Genomic DNA, 24,374 nt, shown 5'->3' on the forward strand with positions numbered 1-24,374 from the left:
AATGGTATTTTTTTCCCATATATATGTTATAGAAAAAAGTTCACTTCGGGAAATAAGTAATTTTTGGTTTTCCAAAACTCTGTTAAGGGGTAGGTAACAACAAAATTACTGCAGATGGTGACTGCAGCCATGAAATTAAAAGACGCTTGCCCCTTGGAAGGAAAGTTATGACCAACCTAGATAGCATATTAAAAAGCAGAGACATTACTTTGCCAATAAAGGTCTGTTTAGTCAAGGCTATGGTTTTTCCAGTGGTCATGTATGGATGTGAGAGCTGGACTGTAAAGAAAGCTGAATGCCAAAGAATTGATGCTTTTGAACTGTGGTGTTGGAGAAGACACTTGAGAGTCCCTTGGACTGCAACGAGATCCAACCAGTCCAAGAGATCAGTCCTGGTTGTTCATTTAAAGAACTGATGCTAAAGCTGAAACTCCAATACTTTGGCCACCTCATGCGAAGAGCTGACTCACTGGAAAAGACCCTGATGCTGGGAGGGATTGGGGGCAGGAGGAGAAGGGGAAGACAGAAGATGAGATGGCTGGATGGCATCACCCACTCGATGGACATGAGTTTAAGTAAACTCCTGGAGTTGGTGATGGACAGGGAGGCCTGGCATGCTGTGACTCATGAGGTCGCAAAGAGTCGGACACGACTGAGTGACTGAACTGAACTGAATGAATACTAATTAAAAAAAAAAAAGATAATAGCTATTATAAAATATATGTGCTATATTTTCATAGTAAAGTTTTCATACTTAAATATATATGCATATTATTTTACAGCTAAATCTCAACTTAAGACATATGCCCAGTGACTTAAAAATGTACTAAATCAATTGACAATGTTAATATTAGACTCTATTATTGATAAAGTCTAACAAGAAACCTGTACTCATATCTAAATGAGAATACATATGCAAATTATTCATTAGATAATCTTTAAAATGGACATGCTAAATTCAAATTTCATATCTGGAGTTTTTTCCAACCAGATACTACCAAGTGGGGACTAATGCCCTTTTTAAAGAGGAGGCCATTCATTATATTTCTCTCATTAAAAAGAAAATGAATAATGGTATTGAATAGATTTTGGAAGCTGTTCAAATTGTTCTGGTACCTTTTCTGTTGAAGAGGTAAATATTAATGATTTTTTTTCAAGTCATTTATCTCAGTGTCTATACACCTCTTAAATAATTTCCATGTATAAGAATTTCCTTTAAAATGGTGGTTGGTAGAAAATCTCTACTCTCTTACAGCTGATTTTCAGACTTTGAGACATGAGTTGATTCTACAAAGGAGTATGTAATGTAAAGCATCGATGCGTGAGATTATAAAACAGAATTATCAAAATTCAAACCCTAAGATGACTAACAGCATTCAGGCACTAATGACCTGAGAATGTTTCCTGAAGGACTGAAAATGCACTTTAACACCTGCATGAGATCCTGGGGTGTGAATAGGTTTACGTGTGTGTGAACAACTAGGAGAAAAAAAAAGAGAATGAATGAAGACTGGACTCATTGGGAATATTTTCTCAGGTATGTGCACATGACATGTTATTAGATACCTAGCCATTTCTTCGGACTCAAATTACTCTACAGTCCTGGAAATTAAAATAGTCCTAGTTAAAACACAACTGAGCATTTACTACTTGCCGGGCATACTTCTATCCATGTTACATGTAATCACTTATTTATTCCTTACAAGAATCCAGTGTGGTAAGCACAATTATTGGAGAAGGGAATGGCACCCCACTCCAGTACTCTTGCCTGGAAAATCCCATGGACGGAGGAGCCTGGAAGACTGCAGTCCATGGGGTCGCTAAGGGTTGGACAGGACTGAGCGACTTCACTTTCACTGTTTTCACTTTCATGCATTGGAGAAGGAAATGGCAACCCACTCCAATGTTCTTGCCTGGAGAATCCCACAGAATGGGGAGCCTGGTGGGCTGCTGTCTATGGGGTCGCACAGAGTCGGATACGACTGAAGTGACTTAGCAGCAGCAGCAGCAAGCACAATTATTACCCTCATTTTACAGGTGTGGAAATGAAGCCAGAAATAGTAAGTTAACTTGTGAAAGATCACCTGTATAGTGAAGGAAAGAGCCAGGCTTCATAGTCAAATTGGCTTCAAAACCTGAGCTGGTAGTTTCTATATTATAACACTTACTAAACTTAATCAGAGCTACCCTGGTCACTCAGATGGTAAAGAATCTGCCTACAATGCGGGAGAGCTGGGTCTGATCCCTGGGTCAGGAAGATACTCTGGAGAAGGGAATGGCTACCCACTTCAGAATTCTTGCCTGGGAAATCATTTGGACAGAGGAGCCTGGCAAGCTACAGTCCATTGGGCGGCAAAGAGTCGGACATGACTGAGCAACTAACATTCTCCCTTTCACTCTCAAGCTTAAGCATTGTGCTTTAAGTAATATCTCCAGACAGATCAACGTATATTGGTCTATTACTTTTTATTCTGTTATTCATAAAGTACCTCAAATGATGAATACGATTTATGCAAGTTGAGACTGTTTAAACAAATACCTAGATGCTCAAAGCTATACTGCATGCATAGTACCACCTTTTAAACTCCAACAGCCATCTCAAAATAATGAAGTCCATTGGTGTTTTATAATATCACTCTCTAGCACTTGTAATTAGAAGACAGGGGACAATTCTTGGAAGGGCATCTTGATTTTCTTTATATATAAAAGTAAGGAGCAAGAGCCATTTTTGCTAACTGATAACTAACTATGAAATCCTTTAGAGTTTTCCACCAAGACTAATACTGTATCAAACAGAAAGAAACCTGAGTTTTCAGCCAAGATAGCCTCTTCCTCAATAGTATGGTCAATAAAGTGCATAAGGCAAAAGGTCTGAAAATAAGAATTCATCTTCTGCCCATCTTGCAAATGGGATAATTTGTTGTGAAATATAAAGCAGGGTAGTACTTAGCTGCTTGTGGCTGATTTGGTAAATAATTAATCTGTGATATTAAAGACTAGCTAAGGAGCTTGCAGGTTCAGTGGAGTGATGGGTAGTGTACCACCAACTCCATGTATTGATTCTTACCTCTCAGGCAGATTTATCACACAGGCTGTGTGTGCTGGGCTAAGTTGCTTCAGTCATGTCCTACTCTTGGCAACCCCATGAACTATAACCCGCCAGACTCCTGTCCATGGGACTCTTCAAGCAAGAATACTGGAGTAGGTTGCCATTTCCTTCTCCAGGGACCTTCCCAAGCCAGGGATTGAACCCACATCTCACGTCTCCTGCACTGGCAGGCAGGTTCTTTACCACCAGCGCCGCCTGGGAAGCCATCACACACGCCGCTGCTGCTAAGTCGCTTCAGTCGTGTCCGACTCTGTGCGACCCCATAGACGGCAGCCCACCAGGCTCCCCTGTCCCCGGGATTCTCCTACTTTTCCCCAAACCTGTTGGTCTTCCCCTGGTTGAATTAAGTAAGCAAGACATTAAATGTATTTTGTCACCTGACACCTTAGCTTTTTATCTTAGTGACTAAAAGAAACCATTTCACATGAGAATGGTTTTATTACTTCAACTGATTTATAGGTTGGTAATTAAATAAAAAATAAAATAAAACCATGTTTTTGTCCTGTCACCAAACCTATCACAAACTGGAATCAAATACCAAAATAGGCATTCTTTCCTTTATGTGCCGAAATGCCACGTAGAAAACATTTAGTATTTAAACACACTTGTTTTAACAGCTTCCATATAAGTATATAGTAAAGATAGTAAAGAAAGTAAAGCAAATATTAAAGTTATTTTAATTTAATAACCCTATGCTCAAACTACCGCACAATTTCACTCATCTCACACACTAGTGAAGTAATGCTCAAAATTCTCCAAGCCAGGCTTCAGCAATATGTGAACCGTGAACTTCCTGATGTTCAAGCTGGTTTTAGAAAAGGCAGAGGAACCAGAGATCAAATTGCCAACATCCGCTGGATCATGGAAAAAGCAAGAGAGTTCCAGAAAAACATCTATTTCTGCTTTATTGACTATGCCAAAGCCTTTGACTGTATGGATCACAGTAAACTGTGGAAAATTCTGAGAGAGGTGGGAATACCAGACCACCTGACCTGCCACTTGAGAAATCTGTATGCAGGTCAGGAAACAACAGTTAGAAATGGACATGGAACAACAGTCTGGTTCCAAATAGGAAAAGGAATACGTCAAGGCTGTATATTGTCACCCTGCTTATTTAACTTATATGCAGAGTACATCATGAGAAACGCTGGACTGGAAGAAGCACAAGCTGGAATCAAGATTGCCGGGAGAATTATCAATAACCTTAGATATGCCGACGACACCACGCTTATGGCAGAAAGTGAAGAGGAACTAAAAAGCCTCTTGATGAAAGTGAAAGTGGAGAGTGGAAAAGTTGGCTTAAAGCTCAACATTCAGAAAACAAAGATCATGGCATCTGGTCCCATCACTTCATGGGAAATAGATGGGGAAACAGTGGAAATAGTGTCAGACTTTATTTTTGGGGGCTGCAAAATCACTGCAGATGGTGACTGCAGCCATGAAATTAAAAGACACTTACTCCTTGGAAGGAAAGTTATAACCAACCTAGATAGCATATTGAAAAGCAGAGACATTACTTTGCCAACAAAGGTCCGTCTAGTCAAGGCTATGGTTTTTCCTGTGGTCATGTATGGATGTGAGAGTTGGACTGTGAAGAAGGCTGAGCGCCAAAAAATTGATGCTTTTGAACTGTGGTGTTGGAGAAGACTCTTGAGAGTCCCTTGGACTGCAAGGAGATCCAACCAGTCCATTCTGAAGGAGATCAGCCCTGGGATTTCTTTGGAAGGAATGATGCTAAAGCTGAAACTCCAGTACTTTGGCCACCTCATGAGAAGAGTTAACTCATTGGAAAAGACTCTGATGCTGGGAGGGATTGGGGGCAGGAGGAGAAGGGGATGACAGAGGATAAGATGACTGGATGGCATCACTGACTCGATGGACGTGAGTCTGAGTGAACTCCGGGAGTTGGTGATGGACAGGGAGGCCTGGTGTGCTGTGATTCATGGGGTCGCAAAGAGTTGGACAGGACTGAGTGACTGAACTGAACTGAACTGAACTGAATGTTAGGTAATGTTCAGTTTTACTCAAGTGTACTATTGAGCCTGTATCCTATAGGAACTATCTATTCTTTTGTATATGTTTTTATTTTCTTGATTTTAAGACAGTTTTCACTAAATAACCCTTGCAATTATATGCACAAATACAAATAGCTAAATATGCTGATGGAGATAATTTGCTTGAAATAAAAAATGTTAATTTCTTTACAGCATCTTAAGGGTGCTGATATCTACAGATGAAGACTATCTGGTATTATATTAATTATCTGGTTAAATTCCTTCTACTGGGATCTACAAAGTTCTGGTTGGCAACCGAAGACTATAATCATTCTAAATTATATGTAACTTTGTTTCATTCAAGAATGAAACAACTTAAAACTCAGAGTTAATACATTGTGGATAGAACATTCTCTCTCTTGTTCACCAATATCTTTTGTATCAGAAACTTGAGGATTTTCTCCAAAGTGAATAACTGAGAGGAACAAGGAATGGAACACTGGTTAGAAAAGGCAGTAATTTTGAGATGTTAACCGGATCCACAGAAAGAATTTGAGACTATGACCTCAAGCAATCCTTGTGTGTTCATAGCAAGTCATCGGCTCCTATGGAAACCTAATCTGAAAACAAAGCTTAACTCACTTTCAACAAAGGCGTCTCCCTGGTTTTACAATGAAATTCATAGCTTCTAAAATACTGAGACTGCAGCAACAATGATTGCTATTTGACATAATCAACTGCAATTTACTCAGCAATGTATCACTCAAAAAAAAAAAAAAACAACACACATAAAAGGCAGAAAACAGAAACTTACCGCCCCCGTTCTTCTGACAGAGGTATGGGAACCGCCACACATTCCCTAATCCTACAGAAAATCCAACCTGGGCCAGGATATATTGTAGCTTGCTGTTCCAAGCCGGTCTTGCATCTTTGACTTCAGATCTTTCTACAACATCTGTGTCTTTCTCTTCTGGGACATCAACAATTAGTTCACTCTTCTTAAAAGCATCATCAGCTGAGTCTTCATTGGAAAGAAGGTCTTTGACAGACTCAATAACCTCATCGTCTAATTCTCTTTTTACCACCTTGCTATTCTTCGGCATTGGAAAGTGTGGGTAGTAGTAGTTTTGTTTTTTTTTTTTTACTTTCCTTTTGGCAAACTTCTTAATTCTTAAATTCTTAAATCAACTAAAAATATGTTAGTTGATATGAATAAAAGTTGCAGGAGGATATCAAAGAAATCTTTGATTCAAGGTGATAAAGTCTTATGGATCTTGGATCTGTTTGTTCAATATTCTGTAGGTACCTGTAAAATTTTAAGTTGAAAAAAATAATATTTAATGAGAAAAATATTTAAAATACCAAAGACTTCGTCTTCTTAGTTTTTGCGATGCAAACTCTTTCTGCATAGTATAAAATATATGCTTGTTCTTGACCTTTCAGAGCTTAATATTCACAGAAGTATAAGAATTGTAAAGTACCCAAGAGCTTCACACAAATTTTCTTTTAGCTAACTTCTTCCTTCTTGCAAAAATCTACTTCAGCCTCAGATATACCCCATTGCATAATGTATACTCAGTTCATTTGTAAGTAGAATTTTGAAACTTTTTCTTAATTCCTTCTTCCCTCTCTGAATAAAGTACTTATAAAATTACATAAACAATTGCATGCTATCCCTGTAAATTTGTCTTATATAGAATTTCTTCTGTTAGCATATTCATCTACTCATTCATTTGCTATTAAGGGAAAAGTTGTTAAGGGATATATTGCAGGAAGGGAAATTTCTCCTTTCCTCTCTTAAACACCCTTTGGTAGCGGATAAGTTTGTTTTCTATGTTTTTGAGCCTGTTTCTGTTTTGTATTCATTTGTGTTATTTTTCAGATTCCACATATAAGTGATATCATTTGGTATTTGTCTTTCTTTGTCTTACTTCACTAAACATAATATTCTCTAGGTCCATCCATCTTGCTACAAATGGCAATATTTTATTCTTTTTATGGCTGAGTAATATTCCTTTGTGTGTATGTGTGTGTGTGTGTGTGTTGTGTGTGTATACACCACATCTTCATAAGCCAATTGCCTGCTGATGGGCTGCCTCCCTGTCTTAGCTATTGTAGACAGTACTGCATTGAACAGTGGGGTTTATGCATCCTTTTGAAGTAGAGTTTTCCATTTTTCCAAATATATACCTACAAGTGGAATTGCTGGATCATATGGTAGTTCTCTTTTTTAGTTTTTTAAAGGAATGTTGATACTGTTTTCCATAGTGGCTGTACAAATTCCCACCAACAGTGTATAAAAGTTCCCATTTTTCTACTCCCTCTCCAGAACTTATTTATAGACTTTTTGATGGTAGCCTTTCTGACCAGTGTGAAATTATCTGTTTTCAAAAGTAACTAAATGTATGAGAGTTTCTCGTCAAAACTAGATCAGGAAGCTTGAAAAATAATATCCAAAAGAATTCTGCCATTCACTGATAGAAAAAGAATGGAATTCTTTAATGGAACTGCTGTTAGGTTTACATTGAAAAAGTCCGAAAAACATTCTGTCATACTTTATCTTATAACCTTAATAAAAAGAGTACTGGGTCACCAATAGAAAAAAAAAATTCTTTAACTTGATCATCTATTTGTCATTTTAAGATTTGGAGGTGTTTCATTGATTACAAAATTAAAATGTGTACATCAAGGAAAAACACTAATTTAGGACTTGGTGAATAATAAGAGAAAGACTGTGAAGAAAATTCTTGAAGAAGAAGCATTCCCCAAATATTGTGAATAATAGAAACATCTCTAGAATAAGTGAAAAACTTCTAAAGTTAACTATTTTAAAGAGGCTAACAAGGTTTGAATAAGGAAACAGTTTCGTGAAGTTAGGGATTATGCCTGTTTAATTTGCATCATTTCCCTCTAAAGTTCAGTAAATATTGGTTCAATAAATGAAAACATATAATCATTGAAAAGCTGAAAAAAGCTGTTTCCAAATAATTTTTGCTGGAAGAAGACAACCTGACATAACAAAGTGCTATTTGTGAGACATAAATTGTCTAACTGTCTACATTTTTTGGATCATCTAATGATAAACCGTTGGCATAATAACTTTACTGATACAAGGATAAGGGTATTTGTTTTAATTTGACAAGTTTGGAGTTGTGTCCTAACCTTTTTACTTAGTTATATAACTTCTCACAGTTATATGACTCAATTTAGTTTCCTCAGTAAACATGTATTTGTTATTCCTTTTGCTTTGTTCCATAAAATAGAAAGGAAAGGAATGTAATGAAGTTTAAAGTACTATTATATTAAAACTCTTCTTCATAAAGAAAACAAATTTAAAAAGTATTACTCATGAGTCTCCCCCAAATCAGTTATCTCAGAATTGTATTTCTTCTAGCAGGAAAAAAAAAAAAAAGAAAACATATTTAGACACTGTTGCATGTTTTTCACATGGGCTTCCCTGGTGGCTCAGAGGGTAAAAGCATCTGCCTACAATGCAGGAGACCTGAGTTCGATCCCTGGGTCAGGAAGATCCCCTGGAGAAGGAAATGGCCCAACAGATAATCATACCAGCTTTACATAGTAAATCTTTTGGCAAAGTTTAATTTCAAAATTCCTATACAACAACCCAAAGTTCATATTTTCTATGAAAAAAATCAGTGTCTAATGAAAACAAAATTTAAATGCAATTTTATATTTTAAATTCCTAAAATATACTTAACTACATATACAGATTTATAATGCAATAATCTCAGGCAAAGTTTATAAAATTTAAAACTTAAAAAGGAATATTATATATCTATTTGCATGCATTTACAGTTCCTTTTCTATTATAAGCAAAATCAAAAGTGATCATACATTAATAATGTCACAAGTGAAATAATTTATACTCTCTTTTCTCACTGTTTCTTACCCACCTCCTTCTCTTAGGGACTGCTACAGGATAATATGGGATGGGGATCACTATAGGATAATATGGGGTGGGGTTGCAGTTAACATTGAAACTTCCACAATAACAAGTGAGGTTTTTTGGGGGGAAAGTATATCTCTTCTTCAATAGGCCATAATGTCTCCTTGGAGAATGACTTAATCTTACCAATCTCACATTCTTAATGTTTAACTCTGTCAACTATATGAACTTAAAGTATGGCCAATTACATTGTATAATAACTACAAGTATTTTGCATTATTACACATTTGGTTTCAGTTTTGTTTTTTTTTTTTTTGCCTTTCACCCCAAGGCCCTATATTTACTGAGTCAGAGGCATTCCTTTCTTATACAGAGGCTGCATATAGTCAAAAAATATAAATTGGGTTTCTGAGTGGAGTTATAAAAACTTAGTATATGAGACAACAATTTGTAAGTCAAATAAATTTCAAGATTTTAAGACCCAACTTTTCTGAAAGAGAAAACTTTTATGCTTGCCTGAAGAACTTAAAAGTATGGCATAGGTGAAGGTTTGAAAATATAATTGGTTATCTCCAAAAGTGTATCACTGTTGCTTCAAAACAGGAATGTCCAGGAAGGACATGAAGTAGTGAATGATAAAGTAGTGGTATCCTACAGGTCACATGAGAAGTAGGATAATCAGAATCAAGTAACTGCACAGTCTCTACCACGTTAGCATTATCCACTCCTGTGAGAGTCACCTGGCCAACAAGCTGTCAGGACTGCTCTTTGTTGGTACCAAGCAGCTGCATTAGCTGTCATCATTACCAGGTAAGAGCCTCCTATCTACAATGGGGCAACAGATAGTCAAGAATTGGGTCAGAGAGTGTTTTGCTTATGTTCTCCTCTAGGAGTTTTATAGTTTCTGGTCTTACGTTTAGATCTTTAATCCATTTTGAGTTTATTTTTGTGTATGGTGTTAGAAAGTGTTCTAGTTTCATTCTTTTACAAGTGGTTGACCAGATTTCCCAGCCCCACTTGTTAAAGAGATCGTCTTTAATCCATTGTATATTCTTGCCTCCTTTGTCAAAGATAAGGTGTCCATATGTGCGTGGATTTATCTCTGGGCTTTCTATTTTGTTCCATTGATCTATATTTCTGTCTTTGTGCCAGTACCATACTGTCTTGATAACTGTGGCTTTGTAGTAGAGCCTGAAGTCAGGTAGGTTGATTCCTCCAGTTCCATTCTTCTTTCTCAAGATCGCTTTGGCCATTCGAGGTTTTTTGTATTTCCACACAAATTGTGAAATTATTTGTTCTAGCTCTGTGAAGAATACTGTTGGTAGCTTGATAGGGATTGCATTGAATCTATAAATTGCTTTGGGTAGTATACTCATTTTCACTATATTGATTCTTCCAATCCATGAACATGGTATATTTCTCCATCTATTAGTGTCCTCTTTGATTTCTTTCACCAGTGTTTCATAGTTTTCTATGTATAGGTCTTTAGTTTCTTTAGGTAGATATATTCCTAAGTATTTTATTCTTTCCGTTGCAATGGTGAATGGAATTGTTTCCTTAATTTCTCTTTCTGTTTTCGCATTATTAGTGTATAGGAACATAGGCAAAACACTCTCCGACATACATCACAGCAGGATCCTCTATGACCCACCTCCCAGAATATTGGAAACAAAAGCAAAAATAAACAAATGGGACCTAATTAACCTTAAAAGCTTCTGCACATCAAAGGAAACTATTAGCAAGGTGAAAAGACAGCCTTCAGATGGGAGAAAATAATAGCAAATGAAGCAACTGACAAACAACTAATCTCAAAAATATACAAGCAACTCCTACAGCTCAACTCCAGAAAAATAAATGACCCAATCAAAAAATGGGCCAAAGAACTAAATAGACATTTCTCCAAAGAAGACATACAGATGGCTAACAAACACATGAAAAGATGCTCAACATCACTCATTATCAGAGAAATGCAAATCAAAACCACTATGAGGTACCATTTCACACCAGTCAGGATGGCTGTGATCCAAAAGTCTACAAGTAATAAATGCTGGAGAGGGTGTGGAGAAAAGGGAACCCTCTTACACTGTTGGTGGGAATGCAAACTAGTACAGCCACTATGGAGAACAGTGTGGAAATTCCTTAAAAAACTGGAAATAGAACTGCCTTATGATCCAGCAATCCCACTGCTGGGCATACACACTGAGGAAACCAGAAGGGAAAGAGACACGTGTACCCCAATGTTCATCACAGCACTGTTTACAATAGCCAGGACATGGAAGCAACCTAGATGTCCATCAGCAGATGAATGGATAAGAAAGCTGTGGTACATATACACAATGGAGTATTACTCAGCCATTAAAAAGAACACATTTGAATCAGTCCTAATGAGGTGGATGAAACTGGAGCCTATTATACAGAGTGAAGTAAGCCAGAAGGAAAAACACCAATACAGTATACTAACGCATATATATGGAATTTAGAAAGATGGTAACAATAACCCTGTGTATGAGACAGCAAAAGAGACACTGATGTATAGAACAGTCTTATGGACTCTGTGGGAGAGGAAGAGGGTGGGAAGATTTGAGAGAATGGCATTGAAACATGTAAAATATCATGTATGAAATGAGATGCCAGTCCAGGTTTGATGCACGATACTGGATGCTTGGGGCTAGTGCACTGGGATGACCCAGAGGGATGGTATGGGGAGGGAGGAGGGAGGAGGGTTCAGGATGGGGAACACATGTATACCTGTGGGGATTCATTTTGATATTTGGCAAAACTAATACAATTATGTAAAGTTTAAAAAAAAAAAAACTAAAAATAAAACTACTACATGATCAAAAAAAAAAAAAAAAGAATTGGGTCAAAAATACTGCCCGTGGGTCCAATACAGCCCACTGTCTGATTTTGTAAAGAGCATTTTATTGGCACATAGTCATGCCCACAAATCTACATATCTCCTATGGCTAATTTTGTGCTACAACAGTTGAATCACTTTGAATACATTGTAAAGCTTGAAATATTTACTATTGAAAATATTTAACAGCCACTGTGTATGCTCAGTCCTGTCCGATTCTTTGCAGCCCCATGGACTGTAGCCCGCCAGGCTCCCCTGTCCATGGAAATTTCCAGGCAATATTACTGGAGTGAGTTCCCATGTCCTCCTCCAGGGGATCTTCCCAACCTAGAGATGGAACCCAAGTCCCTTGAATCTCCTGCATTGGCTCTTTACCACTAGCGCCACTTGGGAAGCCTGAGAACCACTCTTCCAGAGATTAAATCTGAATTGAAGAGGCAGAGTGCTCCAAGTCACTCCATATAATGCTCCATTTTCATGACACTAAGTTTTTTTTATCACATAGTATGACAAGATAGAAACCTTCCTATTCAAAGGTAAGATTATTTTCTAAGTAATTATGAGATTAGTTTCTAAGAATGAATGAGTTTTACAGAGAAACAGGGTGTGTAGTTGAGAGTACAGGGATAATAGTTGAGAGGGAAAAAAAAGCAAAAAATAAACGTAGTATATCAGGAAACAAAATTAATGAAACACAAAATAAAAGAAATAACAGATGTTTAGATAATAATAATTTCAAAAAGTAATGCAGAAATGTCTACACTGAGAAGTTACTGAGATAAAGACTCCTAGGGATTTCAAGCAGAAGCAGAAAGGAGAAATAAAAAGACTTCTCAGGATATTCAGTCACTTCTATAAAAGTGAAGAGAAAAAAAATACTTGCTCTTCAGTTTTCACACTCAAGTATTTTATATTTCAATTATAAATGTCACAGGCAAATTGTCTAATCCATGAGAGATCTGATGAGCCCTACGGGGAGGGAGAGGAACAGGTTACATGATTGTGAAGCTTAGCCAACCAGGACAGAGACCCATGTTAAGTAATAGGAGTAAACATTAATTTAAACAAGGAAATAAGGTTCAAACGTAGGAATTTTATAGGGAGAAAAATATAAATATAATAAAAATTAAAATCCAAAAATAATCTAACTAACAAAATCAGGAATGTAAATGGGAGAAAGAAAGAAAGAAAGGTTTGGAAACGTGTTCATCTTTCATGGCAGAAAGCAAGTTACGATACTGTCTACATATGAGGGACTTCACTGGTAATCCAGTGGTTAAGATTCTGTACTTCCAATGCAGGGGACACCGGTTCCATCCCTGGTCGGGGAACTAAGATCCCATATTTTGTGTGGCATGGCCAGAAAAGAAGAAAATGTAAATATGAAATTCATGGTCCAAAAGTGGATTAATGACTGCACCTCTTCATGATTTCATATAATCCTTCTTATTTACTACTTTTAATGGGATCTTGTAGGAATTAATTTTACTGGTATGAAAAGACATGTATTGGTGCCAAACATTTACATCTAGGATATAGAAATAGACTGAGTTTAAATCCAAACTCTATCACTAATGGTTTTATGACCGTGGCTGAAATACTGAGTTAGCTAATAATAAAGAGCTTGGATAAATGCCAACACATTGAGAGTACTGTGTTTTCTTTTATAGCAATGATAATAGTCCGTCTTATGTTTATATTATATTACAAGTTTATTCTATTAAGGCTAATGTGAGTTCAAAGCAAATGCAATGTTTCGGGTATTTTTACACCCCCTTTTTTTAAGGAAAGAAAACACAGTTTTCTCTCTCTGCATAGTAAATTACCTCAAAATTTAATAGCTTAACAAACAAAAACTGTATTTGCTCATGATTTTGTGGGTTAGCAATTTACGCTAGGCTTAAGATGGTCAGTTGCTTTGCTTCACTTGACTTGGGTTGCTTCTGCACTGTAGCCATCCCAACTCAAGTGGAGGAGGGTGGTCTAAGAGGGTGGAAATCACCTTCTGCAGGAGGCAGGAGATAGCCTATAAGTCCAGCTTCCCTGGTGACTCAGATGGTAAAGAATCTGCCTGCAATGTGGGAGACCTAGGTTTGATCCCTGGGTTGGGAAGATCCCCTGGAAAAGGGCATCGCAACCCACTCCAGCATTCTTGACTGGAGAATCCCATGGACAGAGGAGCCTGGCGGGCTACAGTCTATGGGATCACAAAGAGTCAGACATGACTGAGCCACTAAACCTATAAGTCAGCGCACTTTGGTCCTCCTACACACGGTCTCTCCAATGTGTAGAGTGTCAACCTGTTTCCGTGACAAGCTCAGAGTTCCAACTCTAGCCAAAAGGGCTCAGCACACAAGCACTAGTAAAGCCTGTTTGAGTCATAACTGCTGATGTCTCACTGCCCAAAGCAAGTTACACAGCTAAGTCTGGATGACTTGAGCATAAACAAACTCCGGGTTTTGATGAAAGGAGCAATAAAGTAAATTTGCTATAGCAGGTATGAGTATAGGGAAGACAGAAGTACTGCTATCACTTGGAAAATAATCTGCATTTATCCACGTAGATTTCCTTTCCCTGGATTTTGAATCTTGAGGACAGGAACAAAGAGATCAAAAAGTTGGCATCTCACTTAATTCCAAAGGCATTATGCCCAGGCTGTAACTACTACAGTAGTCATGGATCCTGCTTCCTGGTTTTCAGAACTGTTCTCATTCTTGCCCTTTCCTTTCTTATTGCCAAGCACCCCACTGTTTCTTTGAGCCCCTGTGACCCTGTCAATATTCCTTTTTTTCTTTCTTAGCCAGCATAAGTTTCTGTATCTTGCAAACAAAAAACCTCATTAGACACTATTCTAAATCACCTATTATAAATGTAAATATACCTATTAAAATAATACACCCATTATAAATGTAATAGGTGTGTCATTACCATTTATTTATTCTATGTAAAGACTTATACATTAAAATGTTTGAAATGTTAGTATTTAATTTGGACTTATCTTTACATTTTTCTCATTCTCCTGTTTTTGTATTGTTTAATATCTTCATGTGTAACTTTTCAGAAAAAAAAATCTATTTTAAACACTTAAAACAAGATTCAAAACCTTTTAAAATCAACATAGTAAATGTTTAATTTGTGGTTCTCAGCCCTAACCATTTTAAATATGTTTTCCCTTTTTTAAGATTGTTTCATTGCCCCTCCACATAAATTCTGAAATCAGCTTGTCAATTTCTATCCCAAAAAACAGTCTGCTGGAATTTTGAATGGGTTTACATTGACTGAGTCTACAGATCCATTTGGGGAACAGTGACATCTTAAAAAAATTGAGCTTTCCAATCTATGAACTTAGTATAGCATTCCATTTACTTGTATCTGCTTTAATTTCTATCCCGGAAAAAAAAAATGATTTTTTTAATACAAGGTTTCTATCCTGTTGCTGCTGCTGCTAACTCACCTCAGTAGTGTCTGACTCTGAAGCCCACCAGGCTCCTCTGTCCATGGGATTCTCTAGGCAGGAATACTGGAGTGGGTTGCCATGCCCACCTCCAGGGGATCTTCCCACCCAGGGAAGGAACCCACATTTCTTGCAGGTCCTGCATTGCAGGTAAATTCTTTGCTGCTGAGCCACCGGGGAAGCCCTTTCTTTCCTGCAATAATGCCAATCAAGTTTTTATTTTTTAAAGATCATTTAGGATTTTTATATACATGTCATTGGTAAACAGATAGTTTTTTCTCTCATTGCTTATCTTAATTTCTTTGTCTTGACTTATTTTCTGGCTAGGACATCTACCACAATTTTGAACAGAAGTGTTAAGAGCAGACTTCTTCATCTATGCCCTGATGTTAGTGGGGAAGTACTCAATATTTTACTGTTAGGTACACTGTTAGTGATGGATTTTTTTTTTTCCAATTAGGTCCTTTAACTGTTTAGAAGTTTCTTTTATTCATAGTTCAGTGATTTTTTTTTTTTGAATCATGCATAACTGTTGACTTTTGTTATACAATTTCCTGCTTTTATTAAGATAATCACATAACTTCTTAATCTGTTCATGTAAAGTATTATATTGTTTGGTTTAACACCTTTCATTATGGGATAAACCATACTTGGTCTAGATTTATTACCCTTTTTAATATATTATTGAATTAAATTGCTAATGTTTTGGTAAGGATATTTTTCAACTATATTCATGGGAAAGTGGATCTATAAAATTTTTTTTTCTTAAGCAATATATTTTCCTTCTCTGTTTTTCGTGGACCCCTAAAGAAGAGTTTTCAAATAGAGTTTTTATTTTCTGAGAGAATATATGGAGGATTAGTTTTACTTCTTCTAAACATTTGCAGCACTCACCAATAAAACCATCTAGGCCTGGAGTTTTCTTTTTTGCAACATTTGAAATCAAAAATTCAATTTATTTTATTGATATATAGCTACTTAGGTTTTCTTTTCTTTTTTCACTGTTTTAGTTTCAGTTAGTTGTGTTTTTCAAAGAATCTATATTATTTAAATTGTCAAATTTATTGGCAGCACAGTGTGATTCAAAATATTCCCTAGAATTATTTAACGTCTATAGGATTTGTAGTCTTATATCATTTGCATCCCTGTTATAGATAATAGGTATTTTCTCTGCCTTTGTCTTTATTAGTCTTGCTAAAAATTTCACTGTAGAATTAACTCAAAATAGATATAACTCACCATACAATCAACACAATTCTTGCTCCCTCTTTTAAGACTTTTTAACTACTGTTGTTACAAAATCTTTTGAAATTATAGTAGACACTAATTAATATTTCCAGTGAAAATATGAAAAATCCCAAAGTAGGAGGAAGGCACTCGCATCTGAGATATGCATTAAAAAAAAAGATGACAAAAAAAATCACAGAACCAATCAAAAGGAGGAGACTATTATTACAAGTGAAATACAAAGTAACAACTTAAACTTGTTAATATATGTTTTACCTAAAAAGGTGGGCTATAACATATCTATCAGAATGGCATAAATAAATACATGATGACATCAACAATTTGTGAGGATGTAAAGAAACTAGATCAATCACACATTGCTTGAGTGCCAAAGAATTGATGCTTTTGAACTGTGGTGTTGGAGAAGACTCTTGAGAGTCCCTTGGACTGCAAGGAGATCCAATCAGTCCATTCTGAAGGAGACCAGCCCTGGGATTTCTTTGGAAGGAATGATGCTAAAGCTGAAACTCCAGTACTTTGGCCACATCATGAGAAGAGTTGACTCATTGGAAAAGACTCTGATGCTGGGAGGAACTGGGGGCAAGAGGAAAAGGGGACGACAGAGGATGAGATGGCTGGATGGCATCACTGACTCAATGGACATGAGTCTGTGTGAACTCCGGGAGTTGGTGATGGACAGGGAGGCCTGTCGTGCTGTGATTCATGGGGTCGCAAAGAGTCGGACAGGACTGAGCGACTGAACTGAACTGAACTGAATAGAAATGTAAAATAATATAGCTACTCTAAAAAAATAGCTGCCAGTTTCTTTCAGCACTAATAATAGCGTTACCAGGGTGACTACCATTTTGTATTCTTAGGCGTATATCCCAGAGAAATAAAAATTTATTTTCAAGCAGAAACTTATAAATAAATGTTCATAAAAAACTTTAATCGTAATGGCCCCAAACAGAAAACTGCCCCAGTGTCCTTCAATGGATGCATGGCTAAACAAACCAGAGTACATCCACATTATGAACTATCAGCCATAAAAAGGAAAGAAGTATCGATACATGCAAAACCCTGGATGAACTTCCAGCAAATGATGCTTAATGAGGGGCGTGGTGAAAGTATTATTCTCTCAGTCATGTCCGACTCTTTGTGACCCCATGGACTGTAGCCTGCCAGGCTCCTCTGTCCTTGGCAATTCTCCAGGCAAGAATACCAGAGTGGGTAAAATGGTGGGGGGAGCCAATCTGAAAAGAATGCATATTTCATGATTCAATTTATAAAGCATTTGTAAAATTAAATAATGACAGAGATGAACCACAGGGGTTCCTAGGAATTACGGTAGGGAAGGACAGGTGGGTGGAGAAGGCAATGGCACCCCACTCCAGTACTCTTGCCTGGAAAATCCCATGGATGGAGGAGCCTGGTGGGCTGCAGTCCATGGGGTCCCTAAGAGTTAGACACGACTGAGCGACTTCACTTTCACTTTTCACTTCCATGCATTGGTGAAGGAAATGGCAACCCACTCCATTGTTCTTGCCTGGAGAATCCCAGGGACGGTGGAGCCTGATAGGCTGCCGTCTATGGGGTCGCACAGAGTCGGACATGACTGAAGCGACTTAGCAGCAGCAGGACAGGTGCGTGTGCTATAAAAGAGCATGAGGGAATCTTGTAAAATGGTACCATTTAGTGTCTTCATGGTGATAAGGGTTACATGAGGATATACATGTGATAAAATTGCAAAGAACTACACATACATACACACACATATAGAAAAAAAGGGCTGTGTAATCCGGAAAAGCTCTGTGACTTATACCAGTATCAATATGCTGTTTTAATATTGTACTCTACTTTTATATCAGATTATAAAGTGGGAAGGCCAGGAGAAGGATACACAGGACTCCCCTTTGCACCTTCCTGTGAGCCTGCAATTATTTCAAAGTTAATTGTAAAGTGATTTCTAGAAACTGAAATGTATTTCTGTTGACTTCCATGAACCAAGCACAGATCATATATCTTACTTAACTGTTTCAAAAAGTCCTTTAAACATTTTAAAAATATACAAAAGTCTTTTGAACATGTAAACTTTTATTAATATATTCAGGACACCTCAGATTTAGACACTGTATTCATTTTCTGAGGCTTCTGTAACAAAATCAAATTTCGTGGCTTGAAACAACAGAAATCTAATTTTTCAAAGCTCCTGGAAGCCAGAGAGTCAAAATCAGCTTCAATGAACCAAAATCAAGGTGTTGGCAGGCCTGCGCTCCCTCAGGAGGCTCTAGGGGGAAAATCTGTGCCTGGTCTCTTCTAACTTCTGGAGCGGCCTTTGTCACTTCACTCACAGCCACACCACTCCAATGTACAGCTTCGTGCTCACAGTGTCTCCTCCTCTTCTGTGTGTGTCTAATCTCCTTCTGCTTCTTTCAGATATGGACATTTGTAATGGCAAGGCATGTAGGGCCCATCTAGACATTTGGGGATAATCTTTTCATCTGAAGGTAATTTCTGCAATGACTCTTTTTCCAGTTATGGTAACATTCACAAGCACCAGGAATTAAGAGGTAGACATATTTTTAGGAGTTATTAGTAGCCTATTATAGGCACAAAACAGTCAGTCCTAACTGGAGAAGGAAATGGCAACCCACTCCAGTATTCTTGCCTGGAGAATCCCAGGGACAGAGGAGCCTGGCAGGCTACAGTCCATGGGATAGTAAAAAGTTGGACACGACTGGGCGACTTTCACACAGTCAATCCTAAAGGAAATCAACCCTGAATATTCACTGGAAGGACTAATGCTGAAGCTGAAGCTCCAATAATTTGACCACCTGATGCAAAGAGTTGACTCACTGGAACACCCTGATGCTGGGAAAGATTGAAGGCAATAGGAGAAAGGGGCAGGAGAGGATGAGATGGTTAAATAGCATCACTGACTCAATGGACATGAATCTAAGCGAACTCTGGGAAATAGTGAAGCACAGGGGAAGCTGGCATGCTGTAAAGAGGGGTTGCAAAGAGTCGGACATGACTCAGCAACTGAAAAAAAAAGGCATATATTATTGTACTACATTTATTTATATATTTGTATTTTCGTGCTTTATGGAAAAAATGAATTTGAAAGCATTTAACATGTTTTATTGTCATCATCCTAGAATGTCAAGTATGATCTTAGATATTTCCTATAACAGAAAACAAAAACAAACATTAAGAATTCCTCCCAATGCTGTATTATCCCTGTTACTCATTTTGTTAAAAGATGGAGTCTATTTCCTTCTTTTAATTCTGGGCTGGGCTTGAACTTACTTTGGCCATTAGAATGCAGAAGTGAACCTATGCTAGTTACAAAGCTAGGTCTAAAGAAACCTGGAAATTTCTGCTTTGAATTCTTGGAAGCCAGACTCAATACTAAAAAGTCCATCTGCCCTGTTAGAAATCCCACATGGAGAGAGAGAGAAAGATAAATTCAATCAGTCACCAATTGTATCAGCCATCTGAGCTAAACCCACAGGCAGGAGAACAAAGATTCTGACATTCTAGTCAAAGTTAAATTGCCAGTTAATATCAACTAGAACAGATAAAGCAGCTAGCTGAGCCCAATGAACATAGAGAATAATGAAAAAGATAAACATTATTGTTTCAAGTCACTACAATCCCAAGAAGGTAACAGAAGGTGAAAGCTACTTAAAAAACCTACTTAGAAAAAATAAAAATAAAAAAGGATAGTTAGCTATATAGCATATGTTCAGTTCAGTTCAGTTCAGTTGATCAGTCAATTCAAAATCTTTTCAACCCCATGAATCTCAGCACACCAGGCCTCTTTGTCCATCACCAACTCCAGGAGTTTACCAAACTCATGTCCATCGAGTCGGTGATGCCATCCAGCAATCTCATCCTCCGTTGTCCCCTTCTCCTCCTGCCCCCAATCCCTCCCAGCATTAGGGTCTTTTCCAATAAGTCAACTCTTTGCATGAGGTGGCCAAAGTGCTGAAGTTTCAGCCTCAGCATCAGTCCTTCCAATGAACACCCAGGACCCATCTCCTTTAGAATGGACTACTTGGATCTCCTTGCAGTCCAAGGGACTCTCAAGACTCCAACACCACAGTTCAAAAGCATCAATTCTTCGGCCCTCAGCTTTCTTCACAGTCCAACTCTCACATTCATACATGACCACTGGAAAAACCATCGCCTTGACTAGATGGGCCTTTGTTGGCAAAGTAATGTCTCTGCTTTTGAATATGCCATCTAGGTTGGTCATAACATTCCTTCCAAGGAGTAGGAGTCTTTAAATTTCATGGCTGCAATCACCATCTGAAGTGACTTTGGAGCCCAAAAAAATAAAGTCTGACACTATTTCCACTGTTTCCCCATCTATTTCCCATGAAATGATGGGACCGGATGCCATGATCTTCATTTTCTGAATGTTGAGCTTTAAGCCAACTTTTTCACTCTCCTCTTTCACTTTCATCAAGAGGCTTTTTAGTTCCTCTTCACTTTCTGCCATAAGGGTGGTGTCATCTGCATATCTGAGGTTATTGATATTTCTCCTGGCAATCTTGATTCCAGCTTGTGCTTCTTCCAGCCCAGCATTTCTCATGATGTATTCTGCATATAAGTTAAAAAAGCAGGCTGACAATATACAGCCTTGATGCACTCCTTTACCTATTTGGAACCAGTCTGTTGTTCCATGTCCAGTTCTAAATGTTGCTTCCTGACCTGCATACAGAATTCTCAAGAGGCAGGTCAGGTGATCTGGTATTCCTGTCTCTTTCATAATTTTCCACAGTTTATGGTGATCCACACAGTCAAAGGCTTTGGTATAGTCAATAAAGCAGAAATAGATGTTTTTCTGGAACTTTCTTGTTTTTTCGATGATCCAGCGGATGTTGGTAATTTGATCTCTGGTTCCTCTGCCTTTTCTAAAACCAGCTTGAACATCTGAACTCCTTATTGCCAAATTCAGACTTAAATTGAAGAAAGTAGGGAAAACCACTAGACCATTCAGGCATGACCTAAATCAAATCCCTTATGATTACACAGTGGAAGTGAGAAATAGATTTAAGGGACTAAATCTGATAGACAGACTGCCTGATGAACTATGGACGGAGGTTCGTGACTGTACAGGAGACAGGGATCAAGACCATCCCCATAGAAAAGGAATGCAAAAAAGCAAAATGGCTGTCTGGGGAGGCCTTACAAATAGCTGTGAAAAGAAGAGAAGCGAAAAGCAAAGGAGAAAAGGAAAGATATAAGCATCTGAATGCAGAGTTCCAAAGAATAGCAAGGAGAAATAAGAAAGCCTTCCTCAGGGATCAATGCAAAGAAATAGAGGAAAACAATAGAATGGGAAAGACTAGAGATCTCTTCAAGAAAATTAGAGATACCAAGGGAACACTACATGCAAAGATGGGCTCGATAAAGGACAGAAATTGTAGGGATCTAACAGAAGCAGAAGATATTAAGAAGAGGTGGCAAGAATACACAGAAGAACTGTACAAAAAAGATCTTCACGACCCAGATGATCACAATGGTGTGATCACTCACCTAGAGCCAGACATTCTGGAATGTGAAGTCAAGTGGGCCTTAGAAAGCATCACTATGAACAAAGCTAGTGGAGGTGATGGAATTCCAGTTGAGCTCTTTCAAGTCCTGAAAGATGATGCTGTGAAAGTGCTGCACTCAATATGCCATCAAATTCGAAAACCTCAGCAGTGGCCAAAGGACTGGAAAAGGTCAGTTTTCATTCCAATCCCAAAGAAAAGCAATGCCAAAGAATGCTCAAACTACCGCATAATTGCACTCATCTCACATGCTAGTAAAGTAGTGCTCAAAATTCTCCAAGCCAGGCTTCAGCAATACGTGAACCGTGAACTTCCAGATGTAGCATATGTAGCAATTGATAACTGCCAAAGGGGGAGATAAACTGAATAGTCATTGAATTTAACTGAAAGTAAAAATACTTAACTAAATATAAAATATTTTTCAAGGAACTATTCACAATGGGGTTACACCTGTATAAAAAGGGTGTGGTTTAAGTTTTTAAACCCATGCAGTGATTTTCTTTTAACCACAATTTAAATATTAGCCTTGAAAGACACATTTTAATTACCCTAATACAAAAACTAGCTCAAAGTGAATCATGGAGTTAAATGTAAAACATCAAACTATAAAACTTAAAAAAAAAAAAACCATCAGAGATGTTTGAAGTATAGAGCTAAGCAAAGAGTTCTTAGACATGACACCAAAATGGACTTCAAAATTTTTTAATCTGCTCAATTAAAGAATCTATTATTTGGATGAAAAAATAAGCTAAAGACTTACTTTGCAAAGCTAAAATATTTGCAAACCATGACCCCAAGGGGGGAAAAAAAAACAGTATTTAGGATCTATAAGAACTCATAAAACTCATCATTTAAAAATTATTCAGAAAACAGACAAGGGACATGAAGGAACATGTCACTGAACATGATGTATGAAGGGACATTTCACTGAATATGATGTATGGATGGCAAATGAACACGTGAAATATGGTTTGTCATTATCAGTTACCATTAGGAAATGGTAACTAAAACTACAATGCAATGTCACTGCACAGATCGGGATGGGTAAAATAGAGTGACAACCAAATCCTGCAAGGATACAGAGCAAATGGTTCATTCATACCTGGGGAGTGAAAATGTAACATGGTGCAGCTTTCCAGAAAACAATGTATGCAACTCCCTTATGCAACTACCCAGCAGTTGACCTCCTGGACATTTATCCTGCAGAAAGGAAAAGTTAGGTTCCATAAAATCTATAAACAACTGTCTATAGCAGCTTTATTCATAACAGCCCTAAACTGCAACAACTCAGATGTCATTCAAAGAGTGAATGATTAAAGAAACTCTGGTAAATCCATACCATAAAATACTACTCAGAAAAAAAAAAAAAAACAAAACTACCAATACACACAACAGCTTAGATGAATCTACAGACAATTATGCTGAATGGAAGAAGCCAATCCCAAAAGGGTGCATACTTACTATATGATTCTACTTACACAACATTCTTGAAAAGACAAGACAACAAACATGAATAATAGATTAGTGATTACCATAATTTAAGGAGAGATTGGGGACAGGAAAGAAGTGGTTGTGCTTATGAAAGGGCCACAGAGGGATCCTTACAGTGATGGAACTATCCTGCATGCTGCTTTATCAATGTCAATATTCTAATTACGATTTGTAGTATAGTTTTGCAAAATGTTACACTTGCATAAAACTGTATAAAGGGCACACAAGGACTCTCTGTATTATTTCTTACAAACATATATTATCTTATATAATTATTTCTTAACAACTACATATGAATCTATAACCATCTCAATTTTTTCCTTTAAAATATCTGTCAACTCACTAAAATATGCATTTTTATACTGATATAACTGGTTAATTTTAGTGAATTCATTAAATCCCATGTGCTGCCCTAATACAATTTTATTACTAAGAATACTGAATATAGGAAACTTCTTTAAATTTAGAAACTACAAAAATCAGAGTCAAAATATCCATTGACTTTTATACCTTAATCATTTGATGGCATCTGACGCCTAGAAACTGTTTTCCCAAGAGTATCTTTTATTTGCTACTGGCTTCACTTAAGAATATTTTAAAATCTATATTTAGAATAAGTAACATAGTAAACCATTTGCCTTTTTGCATTTCTTTTTCTTGGGGATGGACTTGACCACTGCCTCCTGTACAATGTCACGAACCTCCATCCATACTTCTACAGGCACTCTATCAGATCTAATCCTTTGAATCTATTTGTCACTTCCAATGTAT

At 37.4% G+C, this 24,374-nt stretch overlaps 1 protein-coding gene across 3 annotated transcripts in view; it reads right to left on the bottom strand.

Annotated features, from left to right (window-relative positions):
• The window catches only part of SLC6A15 (solute carrier family 6 member 15), a 57,212-nt gene that overhangs the window by 26,338 nt on the left and 6,500 nt on the right, over positions 1-24,374 (bottom strand). For 2 of the 3 annotated variants that reach the window (XM_010804761.4, XM_005206043.4), the window contains exon 2: positions 5,918-6,409. In XM_010804761.4, coding sequence (XP_010803063.1) covers positions 5,918-6,206 — 289 coding nt within the window. In that variant the 5' untranslated portion in view covers positions 6,207-6,409. 3 annotated transcript variants of the gene reach the window in all.

Source organism: Bos taurus, chromosome 5 (assembly GCF_002263795.3).
Source record: "Bos taurus isolate L1 Dominette 01449 registration number 42190680 breed Hereford chromosome 5, ARS-UCD2.0, whole genome shotgun sequence".
NCBI lineage: Eukaryota > Metazoa > Chordata > Mammalia > Artiodactyla > Bovidae > Bos > Bos taurus.